Source organism: Eubalaena glacialis, chromosome 4, assembly GCF_028564815.1.
Source record: "Eubalaena glacialis isolate mEubGla1 chromosome 4, mEubGla1.1.hap2.+ XY, whole genome shotgun sequence".
In the NCBI taxonomy this organism is placed as follows: Eukaryota; Metazoa; Chordata; class Mammalia; order Artiodactyla; family Balaenidae; genus Eubalaena; species Eubalaena glacialis.
Genome location: NC_083719.1, coordinates 177,424,771 through 177,442,418, shown reverse-complemented (window position 1 = coordinate 177,442,418; position 17,648 = coordinate 177,424,771). Strand labels below are relative to the sequence as shown.

The following is a 17,648-nucleotide window of genomic DNA, read 5'->3' as shown; positions in this document are numbered from 1 at the left end:
CCACCAGGCCGTGTTTGACTGTGTTGTGAACTCACTCAAGAATGTCTTCAACATCCTCATCGTCTACATGCTCTTCATGTTCATCTTTGCCGTGGTGGCCGTGCAGCTCTTCAAGGGCAAGTTCTTCCACTGCACCGATGAGTCCAAGGAGTTTGAGAAAGATTGCCGGTGAGTCTTGACTCTCCTAGGCCTCCCCGTCGGGGCTGGCAGGTGGGGGGCGGCCAGATGCACCAGTCTCTTTGTAACCGAAAGTGGGGGCCGGCTGCTCGCCGCTCAAAAGCCAATAAAGAGGCAAAGTTAGTAGAAAGGAACGTTTGCTTTATTTTGGATTCTGGCAACTGCGGGCGGGGGGTGGGGGGGGGTTGGTGCAGGGAGGGCAGACTCTCGTCCAAAGACCAACTCCTCCCCCGGCACTGACAACCAGTGGACAAAAGTTTTTATAGATGGAGAGAGGGAGCTACATGTAGAAACAGCACGGTCAGCTGTGACAGTCAACTTTTTTTTTTAATTTATTTATTTATTTTATTCATTTATTTTTGGCTGTGTTGGGTCTTCATTGCTGTGCGTAGGTTTTCTTTAGTTGCGGCGAGCAGGGGCTACTCTTCTTTGCGGTGCACGGGCTTCTCATTGCCGTGACTTCTCTTGTTGCGGAGCACGGGCTCTAGGCACGCGGGCTTCAGTTGTTGTGGCACGTGGGCTCTAGAGTGCAGGCTCAGTAGTTGTGGCGCACGGGCTTAGTTGCTCTACGGCATGTGGGATCTTCCCGGACCAGGGCTCAAACCCGTGTCCCCTGCATTGGCAGGCGGATCCTTAACCACTGCGCCACCAGGGAAGCCCTGACAGTCATCTTGATATTGATCATGTGGTGGTCTGATCAGCGTCATCTTGATTGTTTTAAGTACAGTCAATCTTCAGTTCCAGGGTCAGTTTTTTCCCATTTCCTTGAGGCCAATTCTCAGAATTGTGGAGCTTATGTAATGGCTACAGTCTGGTCATCATGTAGTTGACTTCTTCCACCTGGTGGGGTTTCAGTATCTATGAGACAGATCAAAGGATATGGCTCAGAATATTATCTATAGCCCTTGAGAAGGAACTAAAGGTCCTTGACTATGCTTAATGACTAAACTATTATTATTTGATCTCCTTTGACTGTTTTCCTTTGCTTCTGCATTTTCTCACTTTTCTGATTAAACTCATTCTTTGGCTAAAGTTTTTGCACAGACAAAAGGCAGGCTGAGGATATGGGGGGGAAGGACCATAGGGTCCTGCTCCATTTCATCCTGGGCTTGGAAACTGAGGCATTGGGCGTTGGGGGTGACCCGATTACAACCAGCTTGGATCTGTAAGTAGAAAGAAAGACAGTTTTGGAATAGGAGTCTCTGACCCATGGCTTCAGGATGAGCCATAAGCTGGTTGCTTAACTTTTGAGTTGCCACCTTTGTCAAGTAGGGGATATTAATACACATCTCGGTTCCCTTGTATGAAACCTTTATAGGTAGATGTGTTTCAAAATTCAGAATACCTTGAGATTTTTAGAAAAATTGTGGGGTGCGTGTCCCACATAGCACATAACACAGTTAAATTAAGGCAGCCCTGTGATCAAATGCAATGTTTCTGCCTGGGATCATACAACTATTTGCACCAAATGGGATAAATAACAAGTCGAAAGAGCCTCACATCCAATTGCATCAGGTTTTGTTGCCAAACGCGTTAGGTCAGAGATGGGCAGGCTTTGTCTGTCAGGGGCCAGATAGTAACTATCTTTGACTTTGCATACACTTTCCATTGCACCTAGTGCCACTCCAAAGCAGCCACAGACAATAGGTAAAAGAACAGGCATGGCTGTGTTCCAATCAAACTTTCTTTCTGGAAACTAAAATTTGAATTTCTTATCATTTTTATCTGTCATGAATGAATTCTTTTAGTTTCAACCATTTAAAACTGTAAACAACCATTGCTTAACTTGTGGGCCACCCAGAGGCAGATCCAGATTTGGTCTGCAGGCTGGAACTTGCCAACTGCCGGATTAGGAAAAAATGTTTGGTTTTCAGAGCTTTCTGGACTTTGGAATTGTGGCTAAGGGACTGTGGACCTGAAATCCCCCCATCTTTGGGTCATCCTCATGACGGAAAGTTCTGGACTCAGTCCAGGAAAGTGCTGTGCCACTCACTAACCAAGCGCTCAGTCAATATTGCTTTTGTCACTAGTATAAACGGTTACTATGCACCAAAGGGCAGCCGGTGGTTATTTTGGTGGCGGGTTCCTGGATTTGGAAGGATCCCAGGCGTTGGGCTAGGAGTCTGGGGCTAACCTTTGTTTCCTACCCTGAGAAGGGGCAGCAAGCGGCTGCCCCCCTTGGTCTGATGAACCCAGAAATGTGCCTGTCTCCCTCCCTGCTCTCAACTGCCCCCCAAGCCTGAGGCTCCCACCCTTGGGTCTAGAAGTGTTCAAGTTGGAAAAGGATACAAGATTCTGAGTTGGCTCTCCCACTGGACACAGGGCTGTGGCATCATCTGTGGATTTATCTCCAAATGGCTGCACACAAGCTCCAGGGAGAAACGGGCTTCCTGGGCTGTGGGAAGCAGCGTGGGCTGGTGAGCCCCTCTTCCTCCTCCTCCCCCGTCTCTCTGGTGGCCAAATACGGGTGTCCCTCCGTTTACTAATGGTCCCCAATTTCTGTGGCAGTGGCAAGTACCTCCTTTATGAGAAGAACGAGGTGAAGGCGCGGGACCGAGAGTGGAAGAAGTATGAGTTCCATTATGACAACGTGCTATGGGCTCTGCTGACCCTCTTCACCGTGTCCACGGGAGAAGGCTGGCCACAGTAAGTGGTCCAGTCAGAAAGCCCCACAGGAGGAGCTCGGGGGCCTCCAGGGAGCAGGAGAGGAAAGGGTCCAAGAGCCCAGTGCTGAGAAAGGTCTGAGGGAGGGAGGGGTTTGCTCCTGGCTTCCAGCAGTGGGGACAATGCAAGAGGCACCAGATGTCAGATGCGAGTGGGGACAATGCAAGATGCAAGACGTCAGCAGAACAGCATCTCCCATGTGTGGTTGGGCTTCTCGGGGCAGAAATCTAGCGGTCGCTTGGCTTGCCAACCCCTTGAGTGTACGGGGCTGTGTGCTCCCAGAACAGGCACCGTTTCTAATTTACAGAAAGGCCGCATGTACATACACATGCGGTCACATCCTCTTAACCCTTCCGGTGCTGGTGAACAAAAACCTCCAAGCCAGGGGGGTATGAACCTGGCATTTTCCAAGTCGGTTTGACCACAGGACCAATCTGTCCCAGACAGGGCTAAGGCTGGGGTGACACGGGTGAGACTGACTTCTGCAAGTCCAAACTTTAATTCTTTTTTAAGTTTTTTTTGTTTTGGGGGTGTTTTTTGGGGGGGGAGTGGTTTGGCCACGGTGCGTGGCATGTGGGATCTTAGTTCCCCAACCAGGGATCAAACCTGCGCCCCCTGAATTGGAAGCACGCGTCTCAACCACTGGATTGCTAGGGAAGTCCTCAAAATTTAAATTTTTGAGATTTTGTTCATCAGGGGCTTTGGGGCATTTCTTTTGAGTTTTTAAAATATTGCAGGAAATACTAAATATTACAATGAAATGTTATTTATCTCGATTACTGAGGGGTTTGACACCCCCTGAATTTGTGCCCATGGCAAGTGCCTCTCTCGCCTCACCTTAGTCCCGGTCCTCCTCCCAGAGGTCTCGGCTGAATGCAGGCTGAAGGTTTGGTAGATTCCAGCGTGTGCCTTCAGCATCCTCACCTCCCTCCCTCGCTCAGCAAACACCCCAACCCACACATGCCTGTCTGATCACCCATGCACACACTCGGGATCCACACACGCAGGGCCAGTGCTAGCCTTTCAGGCACCTTTGAGGGAATTTTTAAAGACACCCATTCCTCAACAGACTTTACTTCCATCTGTCAGAAAAGTGTTGCAATATACTTAATGACCTTGCTCAAAAAAGGCACTTTATGGCCACCTGCCAAAAAGTTGTCACCATTAATACACAAATCTATCAGGTCTACAGTATGAATGGTGCCCCTTAGATGCAGAGCACTTGAGCAGTGCGTGATCTGTGCAGATGTACAGGGCAGCCGCGCATACACTCACTTCCATGTGCATCCTCATTACCCCTCCTTGGCTCGAATGACCACCTGTGCTTAAATATTCACACACACACGCATGCACACACATACGCCTGCCTCCGTGACCCCCTACTCACTCCCATTCATCACCACAAACCTAGTTACAAATCCCACCTTGGCCGCACCTGAGTGGGTGATCTACAGCCGAACCTCAGTTTCCTTGTGTGCAAAACGGAGCCAGTAATAACCTCCCTGAGAGGGTTGCTGGGAAAATGAATAACATGTTGAACATCATTTCTGGCACGTAACAGGCCCTCAATACAGGGCAGTAGAAGTAACTGACATTGCTGTCAACACTCCCCACAGGCAAAAGAGGTGGGAAGATTACGGCTTCATAAAGTAACCACAGTGACTGCAGTCAGAAAACAGTGATGACTTCATTTCTTTTCTGTTTCCTCTTAATATTTTCCTCCATTCCTGTTCCCCTGTCTCACTTTCCCCCTCTCCCCACCCTGGTCCTCACAGGGTCCTCAAGCACTCCGTGGATGCCACCTTTGAAAACCAGGGTCCCAGCCCTGGGTACCGCATGGAGATGTCCATCTTCTACGTCGTCTACTTTGTGGTGTTCCCCTTCTTCTTTGTCAATATCTTTGTGGCCTTGATCATCATCACCTTCCAGGAGCAGGGGGACAAAATGATGGAGGAATACAGCCTGGAGAAAAATGAGGTACCACTTCCCACTTATATCCCCACTTAAAAACTGACACACACCCCCCCATCACACATGCACACACACACACACACAGAGGAACCAGCTTCTGGGGGCATCTGGGGAGGGAACATCAGCATTCTCCAAGCAGAATCCAGTCTGCATGAAGGGCAACCCTTCATGGGGTTTCCAGAGGAAAACACATCAGAGAGAAGTTGTGTATGTATCAGTCAGTTTGGACTAGGTTATGATGTGGTAACAAGCAGCCCTCACATCTCAATGCCAGATATCCACAAAGGAACTGGACTGCATGTCCAGGTGGCTCTGCTGCATGTCATCTTTATTCTGGTTCCCCTCTAAGATGCTTCAGATAAAAAAGAGAGAAAGGCAAACCATGGTCCAACTCTTGTGGCTTGTGCCCAGAAGTGACACGTCACTTCTCACATTTCATTAGCCAGAGCTAGTCACATGTCTGATGTCAGTGGGGCAGGGAAATATAATCTCCCCCAGGGAGGGGTGGTGAATATTTACGAATGAAAATCCAGTCTACCAGAGAGTATAGGCATGACCCTTTGCTTCTCTAGAATCATCCAAGCTAGATGGAGGACCTAGAATGCATTCTTCCTCTGCTTTGTTGGCCTCTAAGACTAAATAACTATTATTCCTCCCTGTCTCCTTCCCTCAAAGAGAAGGAGAAGCAAAATAGTCGGTAAGAAAGAATGGGTAGGCTTCACAACATGGATGGACCTAGAGATTATCATACTAAGGGAAGCAAGTCAGAAAGGGAAAGACAAATACCATATGGTATCACTTTATGTGGAATCTAAAATATGACACAAATGAACATATCTATGAAACAGAAACAGACTCATTGACATAGAGAACAGACTTGTAGTTGCCAAGGGCGGGGGCGGGGGAGAGGGAAGGATTGGGAGTTTGGGATTAGCAGAGGGAAACTATTATATATAGGATGGATAAACAACAAGGTCCTACTGTATAGCACAGAGAACTATATTGAATATCCTGTGATAAACCATAATAGAAAAAAATATGAAAAAAGCAACTGAATTGCTTTGCTGTATAGCAGAAATTAACACAGCATTTTAAATCAACTATACTTCAATAAAATTTAAAAAAAGAATGGTTAGGCTTCAATGTCAGACTCTGGTTGAAATTCAAGGTTCGCCCACTAGGCAGCTGTGCCACGTCAGGCTTAACCTCTCTGAGCCTTTATTTTCCTCATCTGCAAAGTGGGGGCTGCTGATAGTACCCATTGATCATGTTTGCTAAGGGGATTCAATGAGATAATGGGGGAGTGTCAGCACAAGTTTTGGCCGATGGTAATTTCTCAAGGAGCTGTAGCTGTCGGGAGAAGAAAACATTCATGGCGAGGAGCTTATGGGGGGTGTGGGGTGGGCAAGAGAGGCAGACATCCAGGCAGACATGCAGAAGAGCTGCATCAAATGAGATGGGGGGTGCTGGGTGTCCAGCCGCCTCTCTCCTGCCTCAGGCCCTCACACTGCTGCGCTCTCTCCCGCAGAGGGCCTGCATCGACTTCGCCATCAGCGCTAAACCCCTGACCCGACATATGCCCCAGAACAAGCAGAGTTTCCAATACCGCATGTGGCAGTTCGTGGTGTCCCCGCCTTTCGAGTACACCATCATGGCCATGATCGCCCTCAACACCATCGTGCTCATGATGAAGGTGAGTCCCCCCTCCCCCCAGGCACTGCTTAATCCCCACCGCACCCCTGCCCCACGCAAAACAGAACCGGCTACGAGTTTCCCAGGCAGACCACACTCTGTGTCACCGCCAAGCCCCCACTCCTGCTGTTCCCTCTGCCTGACACACGGTTCCCACCACTTTGTCTGGCCAGCCCCTTCCAGCTGCCCCTGCAGAGCCCTTCCTCTAGGAAGCCTTCCCTGACCTCCCAGGACCGCATGAGGTGTTTGCAAGCATCCTGTCTGTTATCTCACATGCCACGATATCAGTGTTGGGTTGCCTGATGGTCTGCCACCTGCCTGTGAGCTCCGAGGGGCCACACAAGTACTGATCACCCCTGAATTTCATGGGTTCAGAGAGGGCCTAACTCAGAGGGAACAAGAGCCCCTTGATAAATGTTTGACGAAAGAAATGAGGAGGGAAGGGCAGGTAAAGACCCTGCGAGCCTCGGGGCCGTGGAGCCTCTTCAGGGTGAAAAGTCAAAACTTTTCACCCTGTGCTTTGGAGACCAAAAGCCTGAATTTGAGCCCAGCTCTGCCATTTAATTCACCATTTAATTCACCATTTAACCTTGCACTAGTGACCAGTGGCATCTCAGGGCCTCAGTTTCCCTGTCAGTAAAATGGGAAGGATAATAATAGCACGTTCCTTGCCGCCGGTAGGGATTAGGATTGAATAAGAAATTTCCTGCAAAGACGTTAGCACATTTCTCAATTCTTAAAAACACTCAACAAGTTTAGCTGTTGATTTTTTGAACTGGTAAAAAAGCAGTGCCTGTATTCACCTGAAAATTCATCTCCATAAGCAAGTGCTTTGTCTTTTCATTGTTAGGAACATAACAGTTTCAAACAAACAGAAGAGAGAAAGATAGAATAGCACAGCCCTTCTCAAACTGCTCACAGATCAGCTGGGCATCTTGTGAATCTGCAGATTCTGGTTCAGCAGGTCCGGGTGGGTCTGGGACTCCACAATTCTAACCAGCATCCCAGTGATGCAGATGCTGTAGGTCCCTGGACCACATCCTGAGCATCCAGGCGCTTGTGAATACCCAGTCTCCATCACCCAGAGTTACCCATTTGGAACATTCTGCTATGTTTGCTTCATCTATTTTTTTCTCATTTTTTTAAAAATTGAGGTGAAATTCACATAACCTACAGTTAACCATTTTAAAGTGTACAGTTCAGTGGCATTTGGTACATTCACGATGTTGTGCAACCACCACCCCTATCTATTTCCGGAACATTTCCATCACCCCAAAAGGAAACCCATCCCCCTTACCAGTGACTCCCTATTACCCTTCCCCCAGCCCCTGGCAACCACTAATCTGTGTTCCATGGATGTACCTATTCTGGACATTTCATCTATTTTTTAAAGTGTTTTAAATGATAGACACCACACTATTTCACGCTTAAATTCTTCAGTGTGCTTTCCAAAGTAATCAGAGCATTTTCCTACATGTTCTTATGCTTGACAAGATTAGTGTTAACACCGTAAGATCCATATTGAATTGTCCCCAAAACATCTTTTACAGTAAGTTGTTTTTTGAGCCAAGATCTAAATGGCTACACATGGTCTCCAGTTTTTTGTTTTTAAACCTCTGTCCTCTGCCCCATCCCCCGACCCCCCACCACCCCACGCTGTTAACTTTTTGAGGAAACCAGATGAGTTGAATGAAAACTGTCCCACCTCTGGGTGCATTGGTTTACTCCACCTGCTGGATTTCCTGTAACCTGGTAGTTAGATTTAAAGGTTATCGGTTCAAATCTGATTCGTTTGGGCAAGAGTCATAAGGAGTCAGAATAGCGGTTACCTCTGGGGTGGGTGGGTTATCAACTGGGAAGGGGTGCAAGAAAACTTTTGGGAGGGGTGCTGGAAATGTTCTAAATCTTGGTCTGGGAAGTGGTCTCATAGGAGTGTACAGGTAAGAATTAAAAAAGACATCTGGAAGGAAAAAAAAAAAGAAGAAATGACTGCAAAGAGGATGCTGTAGACATCCTGCATTCCATCAGGAGACCCATCGACAGGGCCAGGCTCTCCCGGGATCTCGGCTGCTAAGATAGGACTCAAGAAAGGAATTTTTGTTTTGACCTGAAAAGAGTAGCCCAGCCAGTGAAGAGCTTGCCTGGGGCCCGGGCTGGCTCCACAGGACATCAATAGGGAAACCAAGTGTCCGAGTCCTGCCTGCCCCGGGGAAAGGGCAGCCACGAAGCCACCCCAGCCCCGGTCCTCGACACTGTGCCCACTGACCCCACTACTCTCCCTCCTTCCTTCTCTAGTTCTACGGGGCCTCTGTCGCTTATGAAAATGCCCTGAGGGTATTCAACATTGTCTTCACTTCCCTCTTCTCTCTGGAATGTCTTCTCAAAGTCATGGCTTTTGGGATTCTGGTAAGTCCAGCCTTGGAGCTAGAGCTGTGGGTTAAGGGAAAGCCCAGAGGGGCACTGGGTGCTGGGTGGTGGTCTCCCCACCTGGCCCCTCTGCCCCCAACCCCAATGGTGACTTGAGCATCCCTCCAATGTGCACAGATTCTACTTAGGTGTTCTTGTACTTACCAAGTAACACCAAACTCTGTGTCAGGCACATATCTATTATTAAATGATGCGATGAGAGGGGTAATGATTCATTTTGGAGATAAGGAAACTGAGATCCAGACAGGCCAAGTCCATAGCATTCAAACTGTTCTAGCCACAATCGCAGTAAGAAATACATTTTGCAGTGGAGCCCAGTACTCAGACGTACAAACAGACAACCAAAATGCAATAGTCACAGAATCTGTATCTCCCCTTAGCACATGCCCTATACTCTGAAGTTGTCTATCTCCTTGATTCCATGTCCCCCCCCGCCCCGCTCCCACTTTTTTTTTCCCCCGGCCGCACGGCATGGCACTTGGGATCTTAGTTCCCCGACCAGGGATCAAACCCACGCCCCCTGCAGTGGAAACGCGGAGTCTTAACCACTGGACCGCCAGGGAAGTCACGCCCCTCCTTTTTTAATGCAGTTCATGAACTACTAACTTGATTTCGTCTCCCACTAATGCAAGTGGTTTTAACCTGAGGCCCATTGACCCCCTAAGGGATCTATGGATGTAGGGTGGGGTGAGGGAGCCCAGGAAATAAGAGGTGAAAAAAATTACTTCTTTATTTTTCACCAGCTGCTAACTGGACTTTTGCTTTTCCTTCCATGCTGAAAGTAGACAGCAAACCCCCGCAGGATTACCAATATGATCTGTGTCACTGATAAAAATCAGATGTTCTCATATCGCATCCCAGAGGTTGCAGGTAAGTCAGCCCTCCATATCCACAGGTTCTGCATCCACGGAGTCAACCAATTCGATTGGCAATTGGTTGAATCCACAGATGTGGGACCCGCGGATACAGAGGCCTGACTGTAAAGGACTTGAGGATATGCTTAGCCCACCTCTCTGAAGAGAATGACCTACAGTCCGTGGTGTCAGCAGACCGAGGCTGGGGTCATACCTCGGCTTCCCAAGGTGGTAAAAGCTGTCGGCTTTGGCACCAGAGAGACCTCGAGTCCAATCGTATCCAGGCTATGTCACCTCACCTCTCTCTCCTCCATTGCAAGAAAGGCCCGTCCTCTGCCGCTCCCTCGAAAGAGCTCTTGCAAACCCCAAATGCAAATAATGTGTGTCTGGAGACTGAGGGTCCAAGCCTGACATGTTGCGAGCACTCAGTAAATACCAGAAAGTGTTACAATAAAGCTCATCACCTGACCTTTCTCCTCCAAAGCAGTGGCTACCAAGCCTGCAACCCATCAGAAGCACTTAAAGTTGAATGATGCCCCAGACCCACCTCAAGAGATCCTTATTCATTTGGTTGGGTGGGAGTGTGGAGTTTAAATGATAGAGGGACTATCCAGGGGCTTGAGGCCTGTAGCCAAACACCTATAAAGTTGTCCTCGTTTGTGCTCCCCTAGAGGTAGAGCCTGAGACAAACTTGAATGCAAGGAATTTATCTGGGAGGTGACTCCAGGAAGCCCCATAGGGGAAAGAGGGAGTGAGACAGGGAAGGGAAGGCAGCCGGTACAGGGTGTGTTGGTGAGCAGGTTCCCTATGGGTATAACTGGGATGCAGTTCCATGGAGGACCTCTGGGATGCAGCAGAGAGCACATACTCAGGTCATGTCACCCATGGTGGGGGAGCTGGAGTATTTATCCTCCAGTGCCCATCAGTCATAGTCAAGGGCTGCTCCCACAGGAGCTGTTAATTCCCCTGTGCAGCTAGAGAAAGCCCCTGGGCAGAGTAACAAGGGTACACAGTCAAAATATGAGGGGTTATGGGTAGGGCCCCAGCAGCACCTGCTAAAATACCAAAAAGTGCCAGTGGAATCTGCACTCCTTTTAGACAATCATAAAACAACATCCATCTATTGAGCACCTACTATATACCAAACCCCATACTCAGTGACTCACATTCATTATCAGATTCTTGTTATACCTTTATCTTCCAGAAGAGGACCCTGAGGCCCAAGCAGTCCAACTCCGAGGACATTTGATTCGTACATGCTAAAAGAATTTGATCCTGAGAAGCACAGATCCAAAGCCTGTGTCCTTCTCTGTGAGGCAGAGGGGCTGCCGCTGGGTCAGATGCTCAGGGGAGAAGATGACTGCTCAGAATGGGGCCCAAGCCCCGACCTGGCCTCTGCTTTTGTGAGGTTGCTGGGAAGGCCTGTGTTTAGCATGGGTCCCACCAAGCCTTGAGGGAAGGGCCGTCTATTTGAGCCAGACCCTTACATCCAGGCAGAGGTGCTACTCGTTGTGGGCTCAAACAGTGTGAAATATTTCAGTATTTTTTTTTTAGTATTTATTTATTTATTTGGTTGCACCGGGTCTTAGTTGTGGCAGGCGGGCTCCTTAGTTGTGGCATGCAAACTCTTAGTTGCAGCATGCATGTGGGATCTAATTCCCTGACCAGGAATTGAACCCAGGCCCCCTGCATTGGGAGCGTGGAGTCTTAACCACTGCGCCACCAGGAAGTTCCAATATTTCAGTATTTTAACAACAGCATACTATACCTGTGTGTCCCACTTGAGCCAGAACCCAGCCCAGGGATATACCAGTCAGGATAGCTCAAGTTAAGCTGTGGTAACAAACACAGCTTTGTTGCTCCAATCAACAAAGGGTTTACTCTCCCCCACATCTCAGTTCCTCCAATCAACAAAGGGTTTACTCTCCCCCACATCTCAGTTCCTCCAATCAACAAAGGGTTTACTCTCCCCCCACATCTCAGTTCCTCCAATCAACAAAGGGTTTACTCAGAGACCCGGGCTCACTGAGCAGCCGTCATCTGGAACATTACTGGTCACCAGGTCCAGGGTTAAGAGAGTTCCGGCGGGTCCTGCACTGGCCAGAAAGTGATTCACGCTGCCTCTGTTCACGACCCATCGGCTGTAACTAGACACACAACCTTATCTAACCACAAGGGGGCCAGGAAGTGTAGCCTCGTGTATGCCCAGAAGGCCTCTGCACCCTTGTTCCTATCCCCCTTCTCCAGATTAGGAAATGGAGGCACAGAGAGGTTAAGTCACTGACCCACAGCCACACAGCTGGATGGTAGCAGAGCTGGCATGTGAACCCAGAGGCTGCTGTCTTAGCAAGTGTGCTATAAGCACGGTCTTGATTCAGCAGGGTCCTGTTCATAGACTCTGGGCTTGCCCAGACCTGGGTTCAAATCCTGACTCTTCACCTCTGTGCTGCCTGAGGTGAGCATCTTCGCTCTCTGAGCCCCGGTCGCCTTATATAAAATGGGTGATAAACCTTCCTTCCGAGGGTCTTCATGAGGATCCCAGTGACGTCATTTATGAAGCATCTGAGGTCTCAGAGAGCCCTTGGAACTGTTGGAGAAACAGGGCACAGCCCAGAAAGGCAGCGCTCCCCCAGAATAGAGCTGAAGCGGCACCCGGAGAACCCCCTCTGGGGCCAAGCAAGCCGTGGGAAGGCTGGGGGGTCCCAGGGAGGGGGGACTCAGAACAGATGATACTGAGCAGCCCATCCAGCAACATTTTGCTGTTTGAATGACTGTAACTGTCCCGGGCACTTGACTGGTTTGCAGCTGTGCTCCTAACGGGCCCCCTGGGCTGGATTTGGGGGCCAGCCATGGAGCCCTATGTTGGCATCTCTATCTTGTGCGTCCCCATTCTAGAATTATTTCCGCGATGCCTGGAACATCTTCGACTTTGTGACTGTTCTGGGCAGCATCACTGACATCCTGGTGACCGAGTTTGGGGTGAGTTTCCCTCCGGCTTCTCTCTGGGCAGTTCCTGGCTGGGCTGGGAGGGGCGAGGAAGAGGTCATCAAGAAGCAGTGGGTCCCGGCAGCCACAGCTGGCTCAAGCCAGCGCTTGACCATAACCAAAGAGGGAGAAGTGGGGCCCCTGAGAGCAAGGGCAGCCCCTCAGGAGGGTGATGCGGGGAGACAGGGGTGTCCAAAGCCACCGCCGTGGGGCTAGCGCTGCAACGTGAACTTCCCTGCCTCTTGGCTACCGACTTATGATTAAATAATGTGGATGAGCTCATTGAGAAAACTGAGACACTTAAAGGATCCCAAGGCTGAGCCCCACCCCACAAACACCACACCGTGTTGGGGACCCAGAGGGAACCAGCTTCACGTCCATTCTGGTTGAATTAAGCATCTTCTGGCTCACAGGGAGGAGGATGCCATGGCCCTTGGGTTAACGGGGGGACACCATTCCCAGGACCTTAGGAGGGTCCCTGAGACATGTGTCTTCCTCTATCCCCAGGCCTGGGAGGTTCCCAACGTGGTGGGGGGGTGGTCTCTGGACCTCGCTGTGGTGGCCCCTCACAGGACCACATCGTCTGGAAGACACAGGTCCCAGAGCTCCTGCCCCACACCCCCTCCCTGGCCATTTGCCAGTGAGCCTAGGCTTGAGGGCCCTCGGGAGGCTGTGGGAGGATAGGAGGTCCTCACAGGCCAAGCAAAAGGGCAAAGAGTGGCAGAGCCAAGGGCCGGGGGTGGTAACGACCTTGTCATAATAACAATAATAAAAGCTGACAGGGACGGCCAGGCACTGTGCCAAGCGTTTTACATGGATTAGCTCGTGGTACAGGTCGGGGGCTCAGCATATAAAAGAATTCCTTTAGAGGGTTCAACTGAAGGGATCCAAAAGCAGAGACTATTCATAGAGCGGAGGGGAAGGGGCCCAGCACCCAACCACCGTGGGGAACTGTTACCTGCCCAGGTGCTGAAGTCAGAGAGGGGCCGCCTGGTGGGAGCTGTGAACGTGGAGGGACAGAGCTCCTGCCAGAGACAGGGCCAAAGCAGGCATGGAGCATCGGGGGAGAAATACCCCTACCTTTCTCTCCTGCCACTCTCTATCTCCTGCCAGCCACTTCCATTGGCCAAGCCCAGCCAGAAAGGAGCCAGAAGGCCAGAGAGCCAGGGTGATGCTCAGAACAGGCAGAGGAGAGCAGAGAATAGATCTGGGTGGGGTGGGGCCCGAGGAAGAGGGTGTTGCCCCATTTCACAGATGAGGAAACTGATGCTCAATGCTGAGGAGAATGAGGGACCTACTTAAAGTCATGCAGCCAGACCTGGTGACTCCTGAGGGCACATTGGTGTTCCCTGGGGTGTCCCTAACTGAGCCACCAGCAACAAAGGGATCAATTGGCCCACTCTTCTATCCTGGAAGCCTGATAGGATTGGGAAGCTACACAGAAGAGGGGCCATTCTCTGACGCATCCCCCATACCCCCACCCAAGTGGTATCCTGGCCACAATTATTTGCCTTCAGCTTCAGTGAACCAGAAGTTCCCCCTTCCCCCGTCTCACCCCTGACACCTTCCTCTAGAGAGGTCATGCCCAGCTGTGGGCTATCCCCATTGGGGTGCCCCCATCTGGCCACTGTCCCCTAGCAGAGGGCCAGAGCTTAGACCTCATCTTCTGTCCTAAGTTTCTAAGAGATCTGGAGGTTCTCCTGGCAGTCAAAATATCTTGCCATCCAGCTGAAGACAAGACAGCCTTGAACAAATATCCCTCTGGGTCAAGAGGTTAGAAGGGGTGACCCACCACCCCAGTAGGGCAGGTGGAGGAAGTTGATTGAAGCTCTAGTTGCCAGTAAGAGATCTGTAGGACTGGACCCCAACGGCTTGTTCTCCTGGCTGCAAGATATGGGAGGGCAGGAGGATGGGGCAGGAGAATGGGGCACGGAATCCAATTCAGGGATATCAGGACTATTGCGGTAGTCAAACAGCCCTCCCTTATGAGCTGTTAGACCCTGGGTAACTTGTACTACCTCTTCTCGTCCTGTATTTGGGACTAACCTTCATAGCCAACCTCATCAGACCCTTGCAAGCCCCACATTCATTCATGCATTCATAGAAGCATGCATTAAGCACCTGCTGTATGCCAGGCATTGTTAGAGGTGCCGGGAACAGAGCAAAACAGACAAGAATGCCTGCCCCCAGAGGGCTGACATTCTAGGGCAAGAGATGGCAACTTTGAACAAATCAGAGCGATTGACGTAAAGCGCTTGGCACAGAACCTGCCAGGAATTAGTTCACGAATGGTGGTTATTAGTATTGCTATTGCTGTTATTCCTGTGAACGTACTTGGATTGTGGTTTGTTAGGCAGCCCCTCAGCCCTGAATTATAATCATTTGGCGGGAAAGCTAGAGGGTGGGCATTTGGACCCCTTTAGGAGGATAAACGCCTGACCTGGAGCTGGGGAAGGTTTGCCCTGCTAGGCAAGGAGCCCTCAGCAGCCCCTTTGTGCCTCCCAGGTAAGCCCACTAAGTCTGAGGCCAGACAGAGCTCAGCCAGGCTGAGGCAAGGGGAGCCAGACCATTGGGAGGGCAAGGCCCCCAGGGTTTGGGGGGAGGGGGAGAGGGTGTGAGGCCCACCGGGCCTCAGCTGCCACCCACAAGTGGCTGGGGTGACGTGGGTTTGCCCTGCGTGCGATGCATAATGACTGTGTTTCTTGTCTTGTCTCTTTTCATGCCTGCTCCTTAAACTGTATATTGGCACAACGCCGTCTGAAAAACTCATCCAATCAAAATGCACTATGAAATTCATTTGTTCATCCATGACGTGGTCTGTGTGTTCATACACCAATGACTATCTCCCAACCCACCACCACCACCCCCACTCCCCGCCCGGGAACCGAAACCCATTGGTTTTTTTGGCACGGTTTACAAATCAACCTAAAAAAACGCTGAACACGCCTCCCCAACTGCCCCCGCCCGCCTGCTCCCCCTCCATCTTCAACATCTGCATCTAGAATCCGGTTGGTCTTACTTCTTTCTGAAGTCTAAATGCCTTACATTAACTGTGAACGCATCTTCTCGCATCAGCATTGCACGTCACACCCTGGGCTTTCTAAACTTGGATTGCCTGATGCACCCCCCCATCCCCACCCCCGTATGTCTGTCCGCCCTCCCGACCCGCCCCCCCCCGCCCCCGCCTTGTTCCTGCAGCCTCTCTTCCTCTGGTTGGTATTGGGTTCTGAATTAGGGTTTTCTGTTTGGATTGGCTTGTGTCTTCTGCAGAGAAAAGGATGGGTTTGCCCCATGCAACACCTCCAACAGGACGGGTTGGCTGGCTGAGTCTCCCACCCCATTCCTTACACACAGCCCTGTACTCAGAGCCATCAGGCACTCTCTCACACCACTCCTGTCCCTGGTTAACTCCATGGATCCCGGGCCCCCAGGAAAGCTCCAACAGTCCTCACCCCATTCCAAGCCCACGAGCTCTTCGGGCTTGACCGGCAGCGATGTAAATCTCCAAGTGTGATGGAGGAGGTCTGAGGGCCTTGCAATGTGCAGGCAAAGACGCTCAAACGAGGGGGACTCAGAATGGCCAGAACCGGTTCTGGCTGAACGGCCAGGACTCAGGTCTGGCTGCTTCCAGATGGACCGGCCAGCTGATGCCCTCTCCTGGAGCCCTGATCTGCATGTACTCCTGTTCCCCTCCCCCCACCCGGACACGGTCACTGAACACATGTGCTCTCTCCTCTTTCCTGTTCAGTCTCTGACTCTCGTTCCCTCTTTCTGTCTGTCTCTGTCTCTCTCTCCCTTTCTCTTTTTTTGCTCTTGCAATCTCCCTCTCTTGATCCTCCCCCACCCCCTGACACACACACACACATGCACACACTATCCCTCCCTTCTGTTATATCCATCCCCCCTGCAAACCCACACCCCAACCCTGGATGCACCGTGTCCATCTCTCCCTCGCCTCACTTATTCGGCTCTCTGCACACTTGCACACTCCTTACTCTGTTAAATCCCACCTGCCTCTGCCCCTCCCCCACCATCCTCTGAACCCCTTTGAAGGACCCGCAATGGCATCTTTGCACCGGGATCCCTCCCCTGCTAGCCATACACAGGCACTCATCCACCAAACATTTAATGAGCCCCAATTCGGTGCCACAGATGGAGGGTTGGGCAGAAGGGGACACCATCACTGCCCCCACCCCCTGTGTCACCTACAGTCAGGTGGGAGGAGGCAGGCATTGGTCAAATAACCCCTGAAACCCACTTGAAATTGTAACTGTGTTGCAAGCTGAAGGATGAGCAGCGTTAACAACGTGGAGAGGGGGAGAAAAGGGCATTTGAGGCCCAGGATAGCATGTGCAAAAGTCCTGTGGCAGGTCGGAGCATGCTGGGGTCAGGGTCTGCGAGTGAGAGGGTGTGGCTGGAGCAAAGAGCAGAGGAAGGCTGACCCAGAGAAAGTAAAGAGGGCAGAAGGGGACAGGACCTTGGGGCCTTGTTGTGGGAGTCTGGGAGGATTTGGAGCAGGGGAGGCGTGATCGGAAGTGCGGTTAGACCAGACCCTGCAGGTGCAGAGCAGGGAATGGGTAGGCAGCGGGCTGGGCTGGAAGTGAGCACCAGGAATCCCAAGGAGAGATGACAGCAGGGGAAGCAGGAGCTGTGGGAGGACTGGCCGTCTGAGCAGGGATCTCTCCAGGACCTGGAGATGGGCTGGGTCTGGGCTCGGGGGAGAGAGGTGCCTGGAAGACTTGAGTCTGGCTTGAACTGGGAGATGGAAGTTAGGGAATGCCAGGAGAGGACCAGGTTAGGGGAATAGCACAAGTGTGGGCACAGTGGTCTTGAAGTGCCCTGAAGGGCACCCCAGAAGAAGTCAGGTAGGCAGTGGGT

At 51.0% G+C, this 17,648-nt stretch overlaps 1 protein-coding gene across 3 annotated transcripts in view; it reads left to right on the top strand.

Moving 5' to 3' along the window:
- CACNA1A (calcium voltage-gated channel subunit alpha1 A) overlaps positions 1 to 17,648 on the top strand; it is a 235,705-nt gene that overhangs the window by 187,750 nt on the left and 30,307 nt on the right. For 2 of the 3 annotated variants that reach the window (XM_061188732.1, XM_061188733.1), the window contains exons 26-31: positions 8 to 168; positions 2,686 to 2,823; positions 4,617 to 4,818; positions 6,341 to 6,505; positions 8,800 to 8,910; positions 12,681 to 12,764. In XM_061188732.1, coding sequence (XP_061044715.1) covers positions 8 to 168; positions 2,686 to 2,823; positions 4,617 to 4,818; positions 6,341 to 6,505; positions 8,800 to 8,910; positions 12,681 to 12,764 — 861 coding nt within the window. Of the gene's footprint in view, positions 1 to 7; positions 169 to 2,685; positions 2,824 to 4,616; positions 4,819 to 6,340; positions 6,506 to 8,799; positions 8,911 to 12,680; positions 12,765 to 15,772; positions 15,779 to 17,648 lie in introns of all 3 variants that reach the window. The other variant, XM_061188734.1, reaches the window with a different exon arrangement.